Below are 22,716 nucleotides of genomic sequence, written 5' to 3'. Positions count from 1 at the left end.
GTAAGATTAAATCAAAGTAACCACAGTGCATCTGGTGTGTGGAATTGCACTTTGACAAGATGTGTCAGTCAGATTTGAGTGCAGCCTTCAGATGGCTGTCAAGGGTCTTAATCAGCTGAATGTAAAGGCCTTCATGCAGCATGCCAACTCCTGGGATAACAGATGGCAACAATTCTATATTAATGTACTCCACCTTCCTTGATTTGTTCTTTACATTTCGTGTCTACTGGTTGAAGAATGTAAAATGAAAGTGACGCAAGTATATCATGAATTGTATGGGCTTCATAGAGGATTATGTAGGTGTGTCTCAACCAATTAAATTGATCCAAATAGCACATGCATCCCAGTAACTCAAGGACTTACTTCCATATTGGATGATTCCACACATCAGGGTTTACATCTAATGCCAGTGCAGGAAGTAGTTTCATGCAATATATTCCAGCAATATATTCCAGTTTGTGTTCTGTCATAGATTGTAGAACAAAAATACTTTATTTTTCTCATACTGCCCATGGCTGCTGTACCTGTATTCCCTCTCTGTCTGAGATCCTCTGTTGGAACGCCTGTCTCTTTAAAAAGCCCAGTCTGCTCTGATTGGTCAGTATTTCCGCAACCTGTTACAAAGCTAGCGTATTTGTAGTTCTTCCGGGGTGGGTGGATGGACTTGTTTGGCTCCTGTTTTTCTGCTGTCTGCCGTGAATGGGCTTCATTCCATTTCAGATTGCCACCGACCGCCTGAGCAAACAATACATGAGACAAATAAATGAAACTGTATTTTATTATTATTACCTTTATTGTTTAAATCCTGAAATACAATGTTAGACATAAACATCAATATTATAATATTATGTATTTTTATCTTTCCTATACGTCGAGCGGTAATTATTACGTCACTTCCAGAGTATTCCACTGATTTTTTTCAACGTTATTACGGTGCGTAACTTACTGGAACAAAACTGAGCAACGTGTTGTTGCTGGTAACAAAACCACTGATTAACTATGTACATAGAAGAAAAAGCAGCGATAAAGACCCGCTGATCGCTGTCCGATTCTCTGATATGAATGCCTGCATTGCATTGTGGGATATCAGCTTTGAATGCGCCCGCTCGGCCCATATCGTAGTGTTCTGTCCTACAGCATTTCACCCGTAATAAGACCGAAATAATATTATTATAATAATGAAATGAATACCATGATAACATCTAAATAAATGTTGATAGATGTAGCGTCGGGTTTTGCATGTGTGTATTGTAGGGATGCTAATTTAGATTTTTCCTCTGACCGATAGCCGACCCTTTAACCGATCATTAACTGTTAACTGACAGGCAGGCAGCGGAGTCCCTGTTCACCCATCAGGGACACTCCGACACACTTTCCGCACTCCTTTGACAGCTGATGACTTGTAGCATATACCTGGAGGCTGTCTGCTGTGTGTCTGCCTGGTATACTCTCTGACATAACAGCTGTAAACATCCAAAGAGACAGGATAGACTGTGTGTGTGTGTGTGTGTCATGTAGTTGTTGAGTGCTGTCACATTCCCCTCCTTGTTAAAACTAATAAACTGGCACAGCTGCTCCTGGCTTGTTAGCATGTGATGCTGCGTGGCTAATGTAGCATAAAGCTAGCAGCTGTGATCTCATTAATCAATAGCATATGTCTCTGATTGTTAAGATTGCATTTATAACTAGAAAAGATCACAGCTACGTAGTAAGTTCCGAGGGTGTTGGTATTGATCGATTGTTATGAACAGGTTGGCGCTGATGCTCGGCCTCACACTTTTACAGACATTAGGGCCTTTTTGGGGCCCAAAGCAAAAAATGGATTCGGAGCCTCAGTGCTGAAGGCCAGGTTCCTAGCCCCTGCTGATTTTGATCAATGTGCATCATTAATCATTTTCAAGAGTATAATGTTGGACTAGAGATGATATTGAACAAAATGGAATAGCATTGAATAACATATCATCACTTGGATCTTCTCTAGCTGTAGGCTACTCTGTAGTTTCAACTGCTTCTTCATCTCATCTCCCATTGACTTAATTTAGTCAATCCAGAAATCTGCTGCAAGGCTACGCTAGGTCCATTAGACGCTCTCACATCTTCCTGTTCTCAAATCTCTTCACTGGCTCCCTGTCCATACAGGACCCAGTTTAAAATGATCCCTCTTACATACAGAGCATTGCACAGTCAGGCTCCTGTATGTGGATGAGCTATTTCAGCCATATTCCTCAGCTCGCGGCCTTGGGTCTAATGGAACACGCATGTGTTATTATGTAATTTTTCTCCCACTTAAATCTGCATTGACAATAAACAGTCACAAACAAAGCAATGAGAAATGTGCTTGGGATTGCCTTCACATTTTTACAACCTTGGAGAGTAATGTTTCTATTAATTATTGTTCTAGTCCAGCGTCATCATTGTGAGTCTTCTTCTTTAATTGTGTGTTGTGTTTTTATATCGCATTGTGTTCTCTCGTATATTGTTTAATACCCGTGTAAAGCACTTTGGGATTTATGTCTGTGAAAAGCACTCTACAGATACATTTACCTTACTTACTCGTCTATCGTCTATAGGTAGATTAAAAACAATATCCAAATACAAAAGAACATTGAGGGCCCTATTTCAACGATCTGAAACACAAAACGCAAGTAGCTTTGTGGGCGGATCTCGGCCGCTGTTGCTATTATACCGGCGGGATAAATGACTCTTGCGCCCGACGCAAATCTAAAATGGGTTGGTCTGAAGTAGCTAGGTGTGGTTTGGGCGTAACGTGAAAATAACCAATCAGAGCGTCATCTCACATTCCCTTTAAGAGCAGGCGTGCTTGTTCCATGGCGGATTGCTATTATGACGGCGGATTTGCCTGGCGCACGCCAGCGGGAGCTGTCCGGGATGCAAAATTACGAATCCCACTATGGCCACGCCAAGACCCGCCCTACGAAGCAGCTTGATTGGTTGGGGTTAGGCATTTCACCTTGAGTGGTTAAGATTAGGGTTAGGGGATTGGTCAGGGGATAGGACCTGTACGTGTAAGCATGGACGCCTGGCCAATTGTAGTGTGTGAATGCTATTGAAGGGCCTTGGGGGTCTTGGCGTGGCCATAGTGGGATTCGTAATATCGCGTCCGGGATGCAGCAAGGTAATAAATGCCCGTCTTGTCCGGGTGGCGATGTTGCTGCTCCTCTCGGGCGTATCTCCTCAAGTCTAGAGAGGATTGCTGCAGCCATGGAGTGTGGGCCTCCAAACGGAGTGCATCGCGCATTGCCACTCCCGGACCAGATCCCGCCGGAGTGTCCAATCCCGCCGTAGTTCAACATCACGTCTCCTTAAGTCCTCTAATATTTCTTCATTTATGTCATCAACACATCCATGATTCATGGAAATGTTGTGTAAAACACAAGCCACAAAGAATGCTGCGACATTTTTCTTTGTAATTATGTATGGTTTTCAAAAATGTGAACTGCTGTAGATGAGAGAAGTGTATGCGTGTTGTGCACACGCTATATTATGGCCAAGCATTTGTCCCAAAAATAGCATCTGAATAACGCGCCACTGACTTTAGACCAGGTTTTTCCTGGTCAGTGGCGGAATTGTTTTCTGAAACTGCAAAATAGGACCACGTAACGTTTGCGCCTGAACACGCCTCCTCTTTTCGCTGAACCGCCCCCAGGAGCGCAAATACATTCCCTAATTTACCGACGTGCGTCTGTGGAGGGAAAAGTCCGCTGTGCGTCGGGTGCAAAATAGGAATGATACAGGCGTCGGTGTACAACGGCAATTGCGCTGAGTGCAAGATAGGGCCCTGAGTGTGTAAAGTAAAGTCAGTGATCCACAGCCGCTGTATGTGTGTGGTGGATGAAAGTAGGCCAGGGAACAGTACTATCCTGCAGCCCCTTTCAGTCTGCACTCCCTCCACTCTTCTTATCATCTTTTCTCTTGTCATTCTCTCCATTCTTTGTCTTTCTGTGTCTTATCCACCCCTCCTGTCAAGGTTTTCAAATTGAAAGTTTTTATTTTTCTGAAGATGTTCTGAGAGGTCCTTTGCTGTCCTCAGAGGAAGGAAGCTAAGACACTGGAGAGATGATTTTTTATTTTTTTTATCTTTTATGAAAGAAGCATTTAAATGCAGTTAATTTGTGACAAAAGGTAATGTAGTGTTATATTGTAAAACTATTTGTTCATGGTATGAAGAACTTTTCCTGAAGGCCTCTGCAGCACCAAGCTTGTATAGTTCTACATCAATCATGAACACACATTATGCTTTTTGTGGGCTTAGAAATGCCACACGTGTCTTTTTACAATACCACTTAACTCCAAAGTCAGTAGCCTACAATCATTAAATTCAATTCAATTCTTCAAAGCATTTTAATCTTTCTTTTTTTAAATAATTACATCTATATTTACCATGAAGAATATTCAAGTCTAATTGAAAATGTGCATTACTTTCAGTTAAATGCACAGCATTATATTATATGAAAATATTTCTTTGTTTGTCTTTATTTCTGCTGTTTGATGCAGTGGTAAAGTCACCAACTGCCTGTTTGCAGCTCCTCTAACCATTAGGGTTGGCTATCATTAGTTTATCATTAGTGTTGGCTTATTTCTGATACCGGTGCTAAAACGATACTTTTAAAACAGTGCTGGTGCATTAGTAGTGCTTGAACTGATACTTTTAGACAAAAGAGGAGCGCAAAACATTAAAGTGACATTAAAGAACAGCTTATTTATTGCTAAAGCCATATGACTGTGTGTTGCATGTACTTCACTTTCTGTAAAGTGTCCTTGTGTTTCATGGAAGGTGCTATATATATATATATATATATATATATAATGTGTATGTGTCAATAGCAAGCAGAGATGGCAAAAGTACTCACTTCCCGTACTTAAGTAGAAGTACAGATACTTGTGTTAAAAAATACTCTGGTAAAAGTAGAAGTACTGATTTAACTTCTTTACTTAAGTAAAAGTAACAAAGTACAGGCTTTGAAATGTACTTAAAGTATAAAAGTAAAAGTAGCCTTGCGAATGACAACCACTTTTTATGCAAAGCTACCTGGACCACACACGTTACTAGAGTGCAAGATGAGAAACTTCAGTGGACATAAAAACCAGGCTCTTTATATGCCATTGTCTACATTTTAAATGGATGTCTGCCAAACATCACATATATGATTATTGTGACAGAGACTGGGACTCCAGCTTAATAAGATTCTGACTGAGTAGCAAGATATGAATTCAATTGTGATTCTGTGAGAATTCACAGATCCAGTTTCTCTTTTTTAATCGTCCCCTTAACATTTAAAGGAATCTACATGTATGTGTGTGTGCTCAAATATAGAAAGAAAATAAAGGATACAATATGAATTACTAAACATAGATTAATTAAGAAGTTCCCCATACTTTTAGAGTTACACAGCACATTGGCCAGGAGTCATACTTGATGCCTAGCCTATCTCAAACATCTCTCTCAGATAAGGCCAGGGATGATTGGGAATGTCTTGCTGCTTGTCTGCCTAATCTCTGGGATCTCTGTTTTCTTCATTTTCAATCATGTCGCCCGTCCATACTACTAGTGCTAACGTTACCACCATCATGCTGCAATTATTTGCCGCAAATGAATGCAGAATGCGGCCGAATCTCGTAGGTGTTGCTTGTAGTGGTGCGTTACATGCAACGGCGTAGCCTACAGTATATTCCCACCCAATTAGATTGAATTCGGTGTTGATCACGTGAAAAATAATAACGCGTAACTCCAGTGAAATTATTTGAAACTTGCTAGTGAGGACTAGATTAGGACCGTATTTAAAGCTGATGCTGGTTTCAAACTTCCGCCCCACAGGTGTGTCTGTAAAACACGGACAACTTCTCTCTTTTGATGCTTGGGAATGACGTTGCGTGTAACGGGGAAACCTAGCTAACAGGTGAAGAACACAAACAACTAAATCACTAGCTAACCTACTTTAACTGTGCAGGAACTATAGACCAATACAAGAACCAGCTTAAATGAACTGACAACATAAGTTATACGACTTACAGTTCTCAAGGACGTACTACACACGATCTCAACTGATTATCCTCCGGACAGCAGTCTCTCTTTCTTTTTTTCTAACTTTTTTCTGTGTGGCGCACGCGCCCGCTCGCGGTGTGAGGCGCGTGTCCGCGCTATTCTCCGACATTATGACCTCTTGTACAAAACTAAAGTAACGAGAACATTTTTAAAATGTAAGGAGTAGAAAGTACCGATATTCGTGTTAAAATGTAAGGAGTAAAAGTAAAAAGTCGCCACAAAAAAAAATAGTAAAGTAAAATAGAAATATCCGAAAAATCTACTTAAGTACAGTAACGAAGTATTTGTACTAAACAGCTAAACCTCCTCACAACCCAGCACAGTGGACCCATTACAGTTTTTCTACCGTCCCAACCGATCAATGGAATCTGTCACGAAATTTAAGGACCTGGGATTAAACACTCACTGCGCATGTGGATCCTTGACTTCCTGACGGGCAGACCCCAGGTGGTGAGGTTGAGCGGACACACCTTTTCCACCCTCATCCTTAAGACCGGAGCACCCCAGGGCTGTGTTCTGAGTCCCCTGCGGTACTCCCTGTACACCCACGACTGGGTAGCCACTTTCAACTACAACAGCATCATCAGGTTTGCTGACGACACAGATGTGGTGGGCCTGATCACAGACACCAATGAAAAGGCCTACCTGAAGGAAGTAGAGGACCTGACCCGCTGGTGTCAGGACAAAAACCTACTCATATAGATATGACTGATAGTGGACTTTGGGAAGAAGCAGGGAAAGAACTACCCCTTCAAGTACCTTGGCGTCCACATGACCGAGGGTCTGACCTGCATACTGACTCAATGGTGAAGAAGGCAAGTCAGAGACTGTTTAACCTCAGATACCTGGAGGAGCCTGGTATCCCCTCAAATACTGGGCAATTTCTACTCCTGCATCGTTGTGAGCGTCCTGCAGGGAACATTACTGCCAGGTACTGAAACAGCACCAAACAGGACCACAAGGCTCTGCAGAGAGTGGTTTGATCGGCTGAACAGATAAGCCCTACCCTGCCTAAAGGATATTTAGACCTGGCGCTGCAAGAAATAGGCCAGGATAATCATTGAAGATCAAACCACCCGGGCAACAGCTTTTTCTCTCGGACGACTGGTCTGCCTGAAACTGCACTGTTCCGAAGGAGGATTAACGTTACAGAAAAAATATTACTTCATCACCATTTTATTTTTGATCTTATTCTGCATTAAATGTTTAAATTAAATGTTGTTAAATGTCTGTTCATGTGAAGCACTCGGTGCATTTAATTTCCTTATTGTAAAGCACTGAGCTGTAGGCTGTTTCTTGTATGAAAGGTGTTTAAAGTTTATTACATGGTATAAGTATGTATTCTTTGAAAATAATTGTTCAGTTTATGCAAGATAAGAAAACGTGTTAAGCCTACTAATCTGCTGTACATATTCTATGTTATAAGAGTCAGATGGTTATGGGTGAGTCAAAGAAATGCATCATGAATGAGGACAATATTCTCTATACTGTAAACAGAGCAGAGCTGTCCGCTGCTGACAGCAGTCAGCACCATAACTCCATTGATTATTTCAGAAGCTAAAGGTTTAGTTTGTTTCCTCTGTCAAGTTTATAACTACTAGTTTTGCTGTTTAAATATCGCATGATATCAGCTGCAGGGACATTACTGCGTGCTTGGAAAGGTTTACAGTTACTGAAAGCAGCCTCTCTTAATCATTCAAGTGCATCTTTAAAGAAAACACTCATACATCACTACAATGCATACATACATACATTTTTAAAAGCTATAGCCTACAGAGACTGTAGAGGGGGAGTGCCGTCAGAGCCGATCTGCACGTTGTCAGACAATATGACAGTATTCCTACTTTCACACATGGTCAAAATAATGTAGTCATCTGTAGTGACTTTCAACAAAAACTGTTTTTTAAGCAGGAACAGGATTACATTTCACTGGAACAGTACTTTATATGTTTTTCACGTGACGATTGATTGATTGGTTGATTGATTGATATTAAACATTATGAAGGTAGGCCCTCCCACACCGAACAGCCAGTCAGGGCAGTAACAACATGATTCAAATGACTAAATAATCACTTTGCATGATAACTAATAACTGTATCTGTGTCTCCTTCTTCCTCTTCCCTTCTCTCATTCCATGCAATTACAACCAGCCATTGTGTCTGACAGCAACAACTTATTACCATGTCACTTGTTTCCTCTTCTGTCTCAGGTCTGATCACCACAACCTCCAGGAAACTGGACCGTGAACAACAAACAGAACATGTTTTAGAGGTGAGGACATAGTGTGAGTGTGTGTGTGTATGTGTGCGTGTGTGCGTACGTGTGTGCATGCATGCGTGTGTACGTGCACAAAGTCATGTGCACACACGGTACACACGGTATACAGATAAACTCTCTAAAAATCACAACAGTATGCTAGATGTTTTTATGGACCTTGAGGTGTATCCTCATGTTGGATTTTTGAGAAAAAGTCTTGTGACATGTTAAATCCAGAATGAAAGCGTCAGTGCCGGGGCAGCAGAGGAAGATGATGGACACAGTTCTGAGGGTTTTTGCGTCTATCGTATTATACAGATATAGATCATTTGACTGATAATACTTGAGTCCTACCAAATACAATACATATGTACGGTACTATGTCTGTACTGAAAGTTGGTATCAGATGGCCAGTCAGATTTGCAGTTTTCTTTACTCATTCTTTGATAAGGTAGTTGCTGAATTCTACTTTACCAAATTAATTCCGTTATTTATATTCTCATACAGTTGCTTGTGTTTAGACAGCATTAAACATCTGAGATTTTGTACATGCAAGTTCAACAATGACCATTGAAACAGTAGATTGACAAAATGGTGTTAAGTTGATCATCACTCACTAGCTTTTTTCCTGAACTTTCCACTGCATCTTACATTCAGGGTTTAAAGTGGGAACCTTTGATTATTAAGTAAATTAATCTGATTTTTAGTGTCATACATCAGTGGTTCATTCTGCAGCAGCGGTGAACTGCAGCGATGCACAGCCATGAGTCCGGTGTCAGTGGTTAGTTCACACGTCTGTTATAAAAGCAGGACAGTAGTGTCTGTTAAAGCTGCTAAAGTCAGTTTAGTGAAGTGATGATACCGTTGTCAGTAGTCTACCGGTTACTAACAGTGAACGACACGCTAACATGTTGACCGATTTGGTGTTTTTATCTGAGCTGGACCAGAGACCATTCAGTTAAAACAGATCAGTGATGCTGTTCTGCCCTTGGGGCTCCCCCGTGAAGTTGAAGTGATGTAATGTAGCGTTTTATGTAGAGTGAGCACTGCTCTGCCTGGCTCTGCTTGGGTCTGCCTGGCTCTGCTTGGGTCTGCCTGGCTCTGCCTGGGTCTGCCTGGCTCTGCGTGGGTCTACCTTGGTCTGCCTGGGTCTGCAAGGGTCTGCCTGGGTCTGCCTCGAGTAGGTCAGCAGTGGCTGATGGCGGCTGGTAGCGGCTGAGATGTGAGTGACGGCCAGCTTGACCGCAGTCTTTTTCTTTGTCAGCCGAGCTAGTTTTATAATCGAGTCCTCTGCGCTTTTCGGGGGGGTCCAGAGGCAGCGTCTGATGTTTCTGCATCAAGCTCGCCGTCACTCGCACCTCCGCGGTCAAACCAGCTGCAACTAAAAGGAATTCTGACCTTTACTGTAAATGCATTGAAATAGGAATAGATACACATGTGACTATGTCCACTTTTCAATATAAGGTGTTAACACAGAGTATAGATATAGAAACAAGATGAATTGGATTATATTCACAGGTATTATAAAACATGTTACACAAACACGTGTCCTGTATAAATTGAGAAATATCACTAAATTGTTAGGGAAATTACTTTATTCTATTATGGGTTGCTGGAAAACAAATCCTGACAATGACTGAACTTCAATTAAAGGTCCTATGACATGCTGCTTTTTGGATGCTTTTATGTAGGCCTTAGTGGTCCCCTAATACTGTATCTGAAGTCTCTTTTATATAGACCTTAGTGGTCCCCTAATACTGTATCTGAAGTCTCTTTTATATAGACCTTAGTGGTCCCCTAATACTGTATCTGAAGTCTCTTTTATATAGGCCTTAGTGGTCCCCTAATACTGTATCTGAAGTCTCTTTTATATAGACCTTAGTGGTCCCCTAATACTGTATCTGAAGTCTCTTTTATATAGACCTTAGTGGTCCCCTAATACTGTATCTGAAGTCAGTCCCCCAATGAGCTTTCCTTAGGATGTGCCATTTCTGTGTCTGTAGCTATTGAGGAGGAGAGATGCGGGGGCAAGGTGGAGGGTGGGGGTGTGGCCTTGACCAACTGCAACTTTGCTCGTTTGAAAGCCATGATGTCTCTCTCTCATGGGTGGGCCAAATTCTCTGGGCGGGCAAAGCAGAGAAAGGGGAGGTAACCTTGCTCCTTATGACCTCATAAGGAGAAGATTCCAGATTGGCCCATCTGAGCTTTCATTTCCTCAAAGGGAGAGCAGGATACCCAGGGCTCGTTTTACATCTATCGCCATTTCTAGCCACTGGGGGACCATAGGCAGGCTGGGGGAACTCCTATTAATATTAAAAAACCTATTTGACATTTTCATGCCATGGGACCTTTAAGGGTTTTACAATCAAGCATTTCTACTGTATCAAAATCAGAATCAGAAGATTTATTATGATTGCACAAAAATGAACAACGAAATTCTTAGCAGCAGTTCGCCCAGTAAACATAAATCTAAATCTAAAAGCTTTCAAATTAATTCCCACATAATAAAGTACATACACATTTGTACCTTGGAATAGATACATTAATAAAAAACGTAAGATGCTGTAAACTTTGGTGAGTTCAGCTATGTAAAACCAGTTTGGGGCCCCAGGCAAGGTTTCAGCTGATGCCCGTTGTATTGGATTCACCGCCAATGCCAATGTTCATACGCTTGAAAACAAAAACAGCGTACAGATTTATATTTTACAGCCTTTTTATTTAAAAATAAAACTCCCTCTGAACAAAAAGTAATAAAATGGTAATATTCAGCATATGCTAATATTTAGCATTAAATAAATAGAATAAAATAAAATAGAAATACAAAATGAATAATGCAACAGATTATACAATATCACACAATCCACTGCAGAAAAACAAAAATACAATAAAAAATTAAAGCTGCGAGCAGCGATGGACGGGCCCTCGCGCCTCTGCGAGCGTCAGGGTTACCGGCGGACACCGCTCCTTGCGATAATTCAGACACCGCAAATCGTCATCAATGAAAAGGGAACTCCCTGCCGAGTTCAACGATACCTCACACAAGACTCTACGTCATATGGTTCATCAGCTGTGAAAGGGGGCGTGGCTAAAGCATAGGGGGTGGGCAAAACCATCACCAATGAATAAGGAAGTCTCTGCTGAGTTCAATGATATCTCACACAAGGGTCTACATCAAACGGGTCATTAGTTATAAAAGGGGGCGTGGCTAAAGCTTAGGGGGCTGGTCAAACCATCACCATTAAAAAGGAAGTCTCTGCTGAGTTCAATGACACCTCACACAAGGGTATACCTTAAACGGTTCAAATGTTATGAAAGGGGGCGTGGTCTGAGTAAGTGGGCGTGGCCATATTATAGGGGGCGGCTCAGTATCACATGTAGACCACACGTTATAAGTTTCATGTGAATCGGATGATGTTTGTCATATAAGGTGCATTTCCTGTTGCCAGTGGGGGGCGCTATTACCAAAAGTCAATTTTGGCCTGTAGGTGTCCTCAGGCCTGGACCCTTGTTAATCGTGAGAAATTTCGGGCAGATACGACAATGTACACTCAAGTTACAACAACTTCTTTGTTCCTCGCTAAACACTCAAAATGGCCGCCACGCCACGCCCACACCGTCTGACGAAAAGTTTTTCTTTTAATAACTTTTCATCGTTAAGGTGTTGAGATGGTACAGACCAAGTTTGAAGTCCATTGGATGACATCTGTAGGAGGAGTTCGCTAAAGTATAGCACCTTGACTTTTAGGCCTACTTCCTGTTGTCACTAGGGGGCGCTATGACTTTAAGTAAATATCGGCCTTTATTCGTCCTCAGGGTTGGAGTCTTATGAATCCTGAAAAGTTTCGAGCCAGTTGGACAACGTACACTCGAGTTACACCCACTTCCTGTTTCGGAGGCGAAACGCACAAAATGGCCGCCCCGCCACGGCCACGCCCTATGACGAAAAGTTTTTCTTTTAACAACTTTTCATCGTTGACTTCTTAAGATGGCACAGACCGAGTCGGGATCGGATGAAATCTCTAGGAGGAGTTTGTTAAAGTACGACATGTGGAAATGGCCAAAATCGCACTAATTTTGAACTTTGAAATCAAAATGGTGGACTTCCTGTTGGGTTTAGGGTATGACTCTAATGACGATTTTTGTACATCTTGACATGCTACATATGTGTACCAAGTTTCGTGAGTCTACGTTAAACGACTGCAGGGGCTCAATTTTTTTAATTTTCTAGGGGGCGCTAGCGAGCCATTTTTGTGCGCCTATTCCCGAAACCCTTAAAATACGTAAATTTTCACCAGACTTGATGCAACCGCCAAATTTGGTGAGTTTTTGAATATGTTAAGCCCCTCAAAAAGGCAATTAATTTGACGGGAAAAGAATAGAAACAATAATTCCTTCAGTTTCAATAGGGCCTTCGCCGCTGTCGGTGCTCGGGCCCTAATAAAAGAATTGCACACAAAATATATTACAATAATTTAGAACAAGAAATGGCATCAAGTTATTTCTAAAAATTCTACAAACAAACTACTCATGAGGAGCAACTGATAGTGGCCAGGAGGCGAGTCCCATAGACTGAGCTGTTTCCTGGGAGGGATGGCAGCCATGACAGTGCAGCCTTCAGAGGACTAATGCTAGTATGTTGAAGCCACAGTCCTTCCCAAATGAGACTACTGTCTACAGATAAGCATAGAGTCATCACTAGTTCCCAGCACAAGGATAGTGCACTGGAACGCCCAAATGAATCAGAATCTGTCTGAGTGGTGCTCTGCCAATAGCCTCATCCTAAACACCACAAAAACAAAATAACTCACAATAGAATTTAGAAAACATAACACACACCCCCAACCCCTCTTCATAAATGGTGAGTGCAAGTCATTCAAATTCCTCGGCATCCATATCATGGACTGTTTCTCATGGTCAACTAACACCACAACAGTTGTAAAAAAAAAACAGCAACGCGTTCACTTCCTGAGAATACAAAGGAAAAACAACATGAACGCGAAGCTGCTGGTGTCCTTTTACAGATCCACCATTGAGAGCATCCTTTCATACTGCATCTCTGTGTAGTTTGCTGTGTGTTCCGCTGCAGACAAAAAGACTCTGCAGAGAATTATCAAGATGCAGAAGAAAATCATTGGTTGCCTCCTCCCCTCCCTGTCAAATATTGCACTCAGCTGCATTCTCTCAAGAGCCAAAAACATCATCAAGGACAATACTCATCCTGGCCACCACCTGTTTCAATTGCTACCCTCTGATAGGCGTTATAGTTCTATACAATCCAGCCCCACCAGAATTAAAAATAGCTTCTTCCCAACTGCAAGTTTCCCTAAACAAATGTAGTTAGACAAACCCAGTCACCCACTGTCACCTCCTGCACTTCGATACTGGCACGTATCTGATCATTGCTCTTTTATTGCTTTTATTCAGTTTTATATGTCCGGTAAGGATTATTTATTGTATTTATTGTATGCACCCAGTGGAGTTGCGCTCCTAATTTCGCTGTATTGTAAAGTACAATGACAATAAAGGCATTCAAAAAAGGGTTACATTTTAGTTGTCAGGTCAATGGTGCACTTCAACTTCTATTTATATTGTGTGTCAATGGTCTGACTCCTGTTACCAGACATAATGAGCTTACAAGTGGCCAACATGCCAAGGCTTTAGGAATGCTAAAGTGTGTTCTCTAAATCTGGTCAAATGTCTGACAAGAGTGCTTCAGGTATGGCTGCTTTAGCTCTACAACAAAAATGTAGCCTATATAGAGACAGCTACTATGTAAACTGTAAATCTCTCCCTTATGAAGACTTAGAGGAGGTACACAAACTGCACATTTACATGTCTGGTCTTTCCTGTGAGCACATTCTCTACAGACATTTTTTTTTTTTTACTTTTCATTATGCTCTCTCCTCCTCTCATAGTCAGTTGCTCATGTCTGGCATTTTGTAAAATGACAGATGGTATTGTTGAATGAAGCCAGCCATGAGCACAGGGGAAATGAACTGCTGCTGTGTCGTGAATCTGTGACAAGCTATAAAGTGATTGCACTTCGAGCAAAATTAATATAAATGTAGGACAAAGAAAAAAAAAGCCTGCTTCTTAGCTCTCATTGGCTAGCTCCACCTCACAGTGATCACCTTCTTTATCATTTTACAAGTCCAGAAGCGTCTCCTCAGAAGTAGCTGTCAAAACATAGGAAGACGGATAGTTTCCTCTTCATCATATTTGTCAGAGACTGAAGGAGAATAGCAGCAAATAGAATGAACACAGACAGGTGCAGTGGTTACTGTTGAATAGTCAGGGTTTTAAAGTCATTACATTCTATAGCCCCCCCCCTAATACCCTCTTTTTATTTTTTTTGAAAAATCTCACAGTGGCATAGGTCTTCAGAAACTCAAAGATATTCAGTTTACAATTATATAAAACAGACAAAAGCAGCCAGAAAGTGGTTAATTTAATGCTTGAAAAACTAAAAATGTCAAAATCAGTTGACTATTGATTCATTTAATAATTGTTTCAGCTTAGCATGATAATATGAGACACATCTAAAAGAAAAGGGCTTTCTATCCGTGTGTTCTGAATGGACACACCTCATTATAGCCTCCTCCTGGCTGCACCCACACTGGCCAAATCAATGCCCACCGTAAATAGTACTTCACTTGGACATTGTTCACAAAAGTTCAACTAAATGTTTCAATTAAATTTTATTAATAATATCAAATAATAACAAGAATTATCTCAAGACACTTTAAAGATAGAGTAGGTCTAGACCACACTCTATAATTTACAAAGACCCAGCAAATCCAGTAATTCCCCCAAGAGGAAGCATTTAGTGTGAGAGTGGCGAGGAAAAACTCCCTTTTAGGCAGAAACCTGGAGTGGTGAGGAAAACCTCCTTTTAGGGAGAAACCTCGGACAGACCCAGGCTCCTTGGTAGGCGGTGTCTGACGGTGCCGGTTGGGGGTGTGATGAACAGTGGCAATTATAGTCACAATAAAGATAATGGAACTATGACTAGAAATAGTAGTTGTAGTAGTTCATAGCGTAGCAGGGCACTGCAGGGTGTAGCAGTGCGTAGCAGGGCACAACACAGCATAGCAGGGCATAGCAGGACGTAGCGTGCGTTGCAGGGCATAGCAGGGCATAGTAGGGTGCTGAGCAGGACTACGGCTACAGCTGCAACCATGATTTAGGTGCCACCCTAATCCAAAGAAAACTCCGGGGCGAGAAAACATAAGGGCTCCGGGGAATAAGGCTTATTCCCATTTTTGCAGAAATCTGTCAGCACTCAAATATGCGTAAGAGTGCTATTGAGTGTGCATACATTCTGTTCTTACCTCAGAACAAATCCCAAATAAGAAAATATTGGTGAATATCAGAATCTTGGGGAAAGGAAGACATTTCTTCTAAAGAATGGTTGGTGAATGAGGCCTAATGCTTTCAAGTAATTCTCATCAACTTGCAAAGTCAGGAAATGTCATGTCACCATGTCAGACTTACCCAATTTTACCTTCAGACGGTCAAAAGTCAAGATCATTTGCAACATTACAAGTTAAAGAAAAACACCTGAAAGCACCATTATGGGTTGTGTCTTGGAATCCAGGATCCAGTCCCTGAATTGTAACACATTCTCTGCATATGTATTTGTATTGAATGTTTCACTGCCCCTGCAGGTGTTGGTGTCAGATGGTGGTCCTAGTCCCAGACAGAGTACAGTGTGGGTGATGGTTCAGGTCCTGGATGAAAACGACAACAAGCCCACCTTTCCTGAGAAGGTCTACCAGGTCAAACTGGCAGAGAGAGAGCGCAGAAAGAAGGGCGAGCCCATCTATCGGGTGTTCGCCTACGACCGCGATGAAGGGCCCAACAGCGACCTCTCTTACAGCATCGTGGACGGAAACGAGGACGGCAAGTTCTTCATCGACCCAAAGACTGCAGTTGTATCTTCACGCAAGGCCTTCACTGCAGGGAGCTACGACATCCTGACTGTATGCCCACCTTCATCAATTATTAAGCATGTCTGCTTACAGGTTTAAGGACATTTTGAATATCAGTTGGATTGTCTTTGCTCAAAGTCTTGGACATGCATGGGTTTTGAATTTGAGTCTTAAATTTGACATTAAAAACAGTTAGAAAAGAAAGAAAAGAAACCCGCCTGATCCCAGTGATATGCATTCTGGTTTCAGACTGGGGTGGGGTGGGGGGTGTGATTTAAAACTATTTAAATTTGCTACCAGGCTAAATGAACCGCCCTCGTGCCCCATAACTTACTGTGTTAGTGACAACTGCTTTGTCACAATTTAACCAAAAGTTTTGTTTGAGAGTACCCATTTTCAACTCGATAATGCCTGTTTGCCTCAGAGTGTGCCCCTACAAGTGAATGTGTATCTGTTTGCATATGTCTACAGCTTGATGTTACATTCCACCTCTGAGCTCCCAATCTAACTCCTGTGCTTCTCAGATCAAAGCAACAGACAACGGGCGTCCTCAGAAATCCTCCACAGCTCGCCTGCACATCGAGTGGATTCGTCGCCCTCCTCCCTCCACTCTCCCAGTGCTCTTCGATGAGCCATTCTACAATTTCACTGTCATGGAGAATGACAAGGTGGCAGAGATCGTGGGTGTGGTGTCACTGCAGCAGAGCTCCACCCCCTGGTGGTTTGACATCACAGGTAAAATGTCCCTATAGGTGTGAAGTGTGTGGCCAGGCTCAGTGCATGCTGTGTGTTGCTGTGTGTACGAGGTGCAGCTCAGATACTGTGGCCTTGCTGCATGATCTGTTATGCCCTGCCCATCCCAGTCACCATGGTGACAGCTTCTCCAGCTGTCAGGTCTGGAGGTTATAAAAGCAAAGACAAAAATTGGCTGTCTATAAAGAACTGATATAGATGGGTTTTCCTGTAGATTTATTCCTGACTTATCGTGAGCCTTTCATAATGTCTCTGTTTAGAGGAGGCACTGGCTTGCTCTTAATGAAGAACATGCAGAGAGATTTTAAAGCCACTGTGACATTCCTCTACAAACGGTATAATGCCCAACGTGGCACACTTAAATCCCTTTGATCTGTCAAATTTCACTTTCACCCACTTAAAAGGCTTAACAAGATTATGTCATGCCCAGTGCACTAAGCTCAATTTTTACGCATTATGTATGGTGACGATTCTGGTGTGGTGAAAGTGATTTAATAATTCTAATAATCAGTTCATTGGATTCTAATTCCATTAGTTTGTAATTCCATGTAATACTGTATGTACACTGACAGTTCCCCAGTTGTGATGCATGCTAGATGGACAACAGCAACCAGGAAGGACTGCACTTCCCTTAATGCACCATCCATCTTTCCTTTGGTTGTCTCTGAGCAGTGACAGTCAGTGTGTATCCAGCTGGAGATACCTTCTGGCTTTTTTTTTTTTTTTTTTTTTTTTTTTTTTTTTTTTTTTTCTCTCTCTCTCTCTCTCTCTCTCTCTCTCTATAATAAATTAAATGATAGGTCTATATTAATGATTTTAGGAGCTTAGAAAGTCATTGTTACGATAATAAAGCCGCTGTGACCTAATGCACACATATTATTGGCCAACATGGCGATAGGTCCCGTGTCACGTCTCTGCTGCTTGGTCCTGGTCCGGCCTCATCTGTCTCTAGCTGACACTGGGATTAACCTCCGCTTTTTTACTACACAGAAGCTGCTTCATTGGGTGCCTGGGTAGCTCACCTGGTAGAGCGTGTACTCATATACAGAGGCTCAGTCCTCGATGCAGCGGTTGTGGGTTCGACTCCGACCTGCGGTCCTTTGCTACATGTCATTCCCCCTCTCTCTCCCCTTTCATGTCTAAACAGTCCTCTCGTAATAAAGGCCTAACAATAAAAATGCCCAGAAGCCGTTTCATTTTACAGCATCTTGCTCTAACTTTACTTCTTTTTTAACCTCAACTTCTCTCTGCCGCACATTTCTTTTTGATCTTCACAACCTTATTTTCTTTTTCGACATTTTCGGGTTTCTCTGTGATCATAACTTCAGGGAATTAAGTTTCCTGGCCGAGGGTCAAGCTGAGCCAATCAGATTTAACAAAACACGGAGCAGCCTAAACCAACAGTATTAAACTGTCCCAGTCTGACCAGGCCAGAGCGCCGTTTTGCGCTGCGTGCAGATATGAGAGCCAGGCCAGCCCATGTCACAGCTGAGGGGGTATCCTCGGCACCATCATGATCACATGTTAGAGTACAGTCTTTTTGCTACATTTGACCAATAATGTTGTGTTTTAGTGAAGATAGTCTTCCAGATGTGAAGACTGTAGATGAAAGCTGCCTATCCACAGGTCTTTTCATTTTATAAATAATCCTTCATAGCACACAGGCATCGTTGGAGCTGTGATCATTAGAATCAGCTGTGACAGGTTGTTGTTGTTATTATTATATTATAGTAAGTGATGAATTATTATATTATAGTAAGTGATGAATGGGTTTGTATGATATCGTATGGAGATTTATGCACACCAATTCCTATGATATCCTATGAAATTTGGGCTTAGATTAGAGCTCCGTGAGCTGTCTGCCGTTGCTAGTTGAGTTTAGCCGACAAAAGGTGACTGTGAGCTAGTACAGGGCACCACAAGCTGCCGGCCGTTTCAGTGGACATTACAGTCAAGTTTAGCCCGCAAAAAGTGAGCGTTATACGGCAAAAAAAGTTAGGTTTAGGTACAAAAACGACTAGTTAAGTTAAGGAAAAATGGAAGGAAAAGATGGTGGTTTGGATTAAACACTCCCGGGAAGCGAACACACGTTTTCTTGGTGAAAGTCTTTCGTTTTCTCCGGGAAGTGAACTCCTCTCCCCGACTTTAAAGCGCTGTGTTTTATGGAAGTCCAGCCCATGTCCAGATAATGAGATGTAGGTTCAGCTGCTGTCTCTGTCCTGTCCTCCTCCCTTGGGCCTGTCGGTCCTTCCTGTCTCACCTTCTCTCTCCTCTCTCTCCTCAATGCTTCATGCCTGGAAGGTCCCAGGTCTTTCCGTGAGATCTTCTATATTCTGCAGAGCGCTTGTGGCAGGAACTGTTCCACAGAAGGTATCTCCTTTCCAACTCTCACTATCGCTGTTAGCTGTCTTCTCTCTACTTGGTTTCCTTGTTTCCTTTCCTTATCCTTTTCCTTGTCTTTTTTAATTGATGCTGATCCTCCACCCGGAGGTTCAGCCTGAGTGTGTCTGTGTTAGTGTTTAGCCTGTGTGTGTGTGTGTGTGTGTGTGTGTGTGTGTGTGTGTGTGTGTGTGTGTGTGTGTGTGTGTGTGTGTGTGTGTGTGTGTGTTGGGGGTGTGTTTTACATGAATGGTTTATTGAAGGGATGAAGGTTTGGTAAAAAGTTTTCACAAACACTCCTTAACTCCTTCGGAATTAAGGCATGCCTTCATGCAGCCCTTTCTAAAGGCAGGTTCGCACATGCTGACCCATTAGCCAAACTAATGGCTGCAGTGACTGCTGGCAGACTGAAGAAGCACAACACACTAATGTCCATCCTGCAACAGGGTGGGGATGATGACCACTGGCAGGAATGGTGGAACACATTGGGGGTGTGAGTCTTTCTTCACCTGAGTGTCCAAAACATGCAACCTCAGATCAGTCGATACAATCACTAAATGGAGAATCGACCTTTGGCCTAGGGTGCTCTGGTACCACGTACACTTCTTAGCATCTTTATGTTCAAACATGGTGTATGCATACGCACAGACAACTCTTACATACATCTTACAAAACCCTCCCTATACCATCAATCCTGTTCATGAAGGGTGCATATCAAAATCATGACAAAACATGGTTGCGTTTTGTTGTACCTCGGGTAGGGGTATCTGAAAACTTAAAGCCCTTTTGAGGATCTGTAGACAATATTTATTTAGGATAACAATATTTCAATATTTCGCCAGAATTCTGCGGGCGGTGCCTCCATGTGGGTCTGTCATAATTGAGTTCTAAACAGACACCATACAAAAAGTGAGAGTCAGCAGAACCTACACCAAAGTCCACAGAGACAAACGAGTATGATTAAAAATACAACAGATGATTAGTACAACTTCATACCTCGCCTCATAATCATCATTTTTAGACCTTTTCTTCAGTAATAATGTCATTCAGCTGATAGGTATCAATACATCCATGGTCAGAGAGCAAACACGAGTGGCTGAAAACTAATACAGTGTTCATGGTGCAGGTCAAACTCCAGGTCATTAGCTCACTGCCTCTATGGCAAAGTACACTTCCTGTTAGCGTCATCTATAGCATGATGGGGATTGTAGTGCCAAAACTCAGATACCAAAAATGTCCTAAACTTTGTTACCCACTAACAATAAGGTTAACACAATTCATTAAATGAGCTTTTTTCATTTGAAACAGTTTTCTATGTTTTGACTGATTGGCGAAAAGCTCAGGCTAAAGTATGAAAAACTACTCTCAGCTGAAAGAGAAACAAGCACAGCCTTGCTTCATGGCTTGGTGTTTTTTTAGCATATGCCTCTTCTAATATGTTCTTGTATCAGGACACTTCATTGTTCATTATCATTTACCTACATGACAGTCACAGAGAATACTTGATTCTGATTGGCTGGACAAGAAAGGTTGGAAGAAGTTAGAAAATATTGTCACTTAAATGACTCATCACCAAAGGTATGAAGTATTTCTCCTTGTGTCTCAGCCCATGGATGACAGGACAGCAGCGTGTTCCGGGGTTAGCTCTGTGATCACATCTCTGTCTCTCTGCAGAGAACAGCAGGGGGAAGTTCTGTGGTCACACAACTGTCCAGTTGAGCCAATGAGTATAAACTGGCTGTCAGACAGGCAGTGGAAACCAATTTTAGAACAGAGCAGAGGTTTTTTTGCCTCCCCCATTTTGCGGAGAGTGAAATTTTCTCTCTCTGTAATTTGGCGTCGGCAGACGGAAGGCTTTTTCTGGACTCCGTAGGATTCTTGCCAAACCCTCTTCTTCTTTATATCCTGCTGAGGATGATTAAGCTTGGATGGCAGACATGGCTGTTTGAAGCTGCCCGTCATCAGTGGCGGCGCCAGAGATTTTATTTTGCTGGTGCTATGGGATAGCTCTGTGTTTCAGTGAGGGTGCTCTTTTAGAAATAATTTGTTTTATTAATGTATTTATTCATATTTAAATATGAATTCTAGTATTCACATATTAACAAAAATGTTTTATAAATAAACCACAGCAATTTCTTGGGGGGGCTAAGGAGGTGCTATGGGAATTCTAGGGGTAGCTGCAGAACCCCCAAGCCCCTCCCTGGCGCCACCTATGCCCGTAATCGATATTTTGCAGTGCACACAGCAAATGGCCCACATTACAGTACATACTGCAATCCAACGTGAAAACTATCTATTATTTGCCACATTTACTCTTCTGTATGTGTCTGTTTGAATATAGTCTGGCTCATTGGATGTCCATTGCTGGGATAAAGCTGACGAACTTTATCTCCGCTATCTGCCTTGTAGAGGCCCCGTGGCTGCATCCGGCACTTAGCGCCACCCAGGACGCTTGTGATTGGAAATACAAACAAGCCAGAGTGTTTTTTTTCTCCTATCCCAGAACAGATTAGCAGTGTAGCCAGACCATACTGCAGCACTGTCAGAGTATGGTCTAACAATGTGAAACTAGTTTGAATACTGTTGTCCTCACTCGGGCAAAGCAATCCCAGTCTGTCTGACCGTACGGATTTCTGGTGTTAAAGCTCAGGTCATCTGCCTGGGATTCTTATGGATTTCTGTCATGTCTTAGGTTTCATTTTAAACAGATGGGACCCTGTTTATAGGTTTACATTTAGTTTTTCAATTCGTCATACATTCTCTGTAGGTCAGCTATGATCTATTTGCCATGCATCGCAATAAAGGATAATTGAGATTAGTTGCATTGCATGTGAGCAAGGATGCATGTGTATAAACTATTATATTTTATGATATGTGTTTTAAAAGCCAGCTTTGCAAAAGTTTTGTTCGCGGTATAGTTCCGTGGAGGCAGGCTGTCTCTGGTCTCTCCCCAGCCTGAAGCCCGCTGCTGGGACTGAGCATTCCTCATGCTTTCTCTATACCGGTGCACAACACAGTCCTTCATTTCCCATATCATGTCTTTCCACACATCGCCTTTCTTATTAAAATCATGCTGGCTCGCACTGGTTTCCCCTTTAGCATTTCATCACACACACACACACACACACACACACACACACACACACACACACACACACACACACACACACACACACAAACACACACACACACATGCACACCCATGCAGCTTGCATGGCCAGTGCTCATGCTTCAGTGTGTTGCTGTGATCTTGTGTGTGCTTTTGACTGTCAGTCTGCAGGAGTCTGTATACGTTTGTTAGTGTGTGTGTGTGTGTGTGTGGGGGGGGATCAA

At 42.3% G+C, this 22,716-nt stretch overlaps 1 protein-coding gene across 8 annotated transcripts in view; it reads left to right on the top strand.

Annotated features, from left to right (window-relative positions):
- The window catches only part of fat3a (FAT atypical cadherin 3a), a 228,673-nt gene that overhangs the window by 131,165 nt on the left and 74,792 nt on the right, over nucleotides 1-22,716 (top strand). For 5 of the 8 annotated variants that reach the window (XM_039791114.1, XM_039791086.1, XM_039791104.1 and 2 more), the window contains exons 4-7: nucleotides 8,274-8,335; nucleotides 15,988-16,302; nucleotides 16,776-16,986; nucleotides 19,306-19,374. In XM_039791114.1, the coding sequence (XP_039647048.1) occupies nucleotides 8,274-8,335; nucleotides 15,988-16,302; nucleotides 16,776-16,986; nucleotides 19,306-19,374 (657 nt within the window). The remainder of the gene's footprint in view (nucleotides 1-8,273; nucleotides 8,336-15,987; nucleotides 16,303-16,775; nucleotides 16,987-19,305; nucleotides 19,375-22,716) is intronic. The other 3 variants (XM_039791128.1, XM_039791121.1, XM_039791097.1) reach the window with 1 other exon arrangement.

The sequence above is a fragment of the Perca fluviatilis genome, chromosome 2 (genome assembly GCF_010015445.1).
Source record: "Perca fluviatilis chromosome 2, GENO_Pfluv_1.0, whole genome shotgun sequence".
In the NCBI taxonomy this organism is placed as follows: Eukaryota; Metazoa; Chordata; class Actinopteri; order Perciformes; family Percidae; genus Perca; species Perca fluviatilis.
This window is presented reverse-complemented; position numbering and strand designations above follow the sequence as displayed.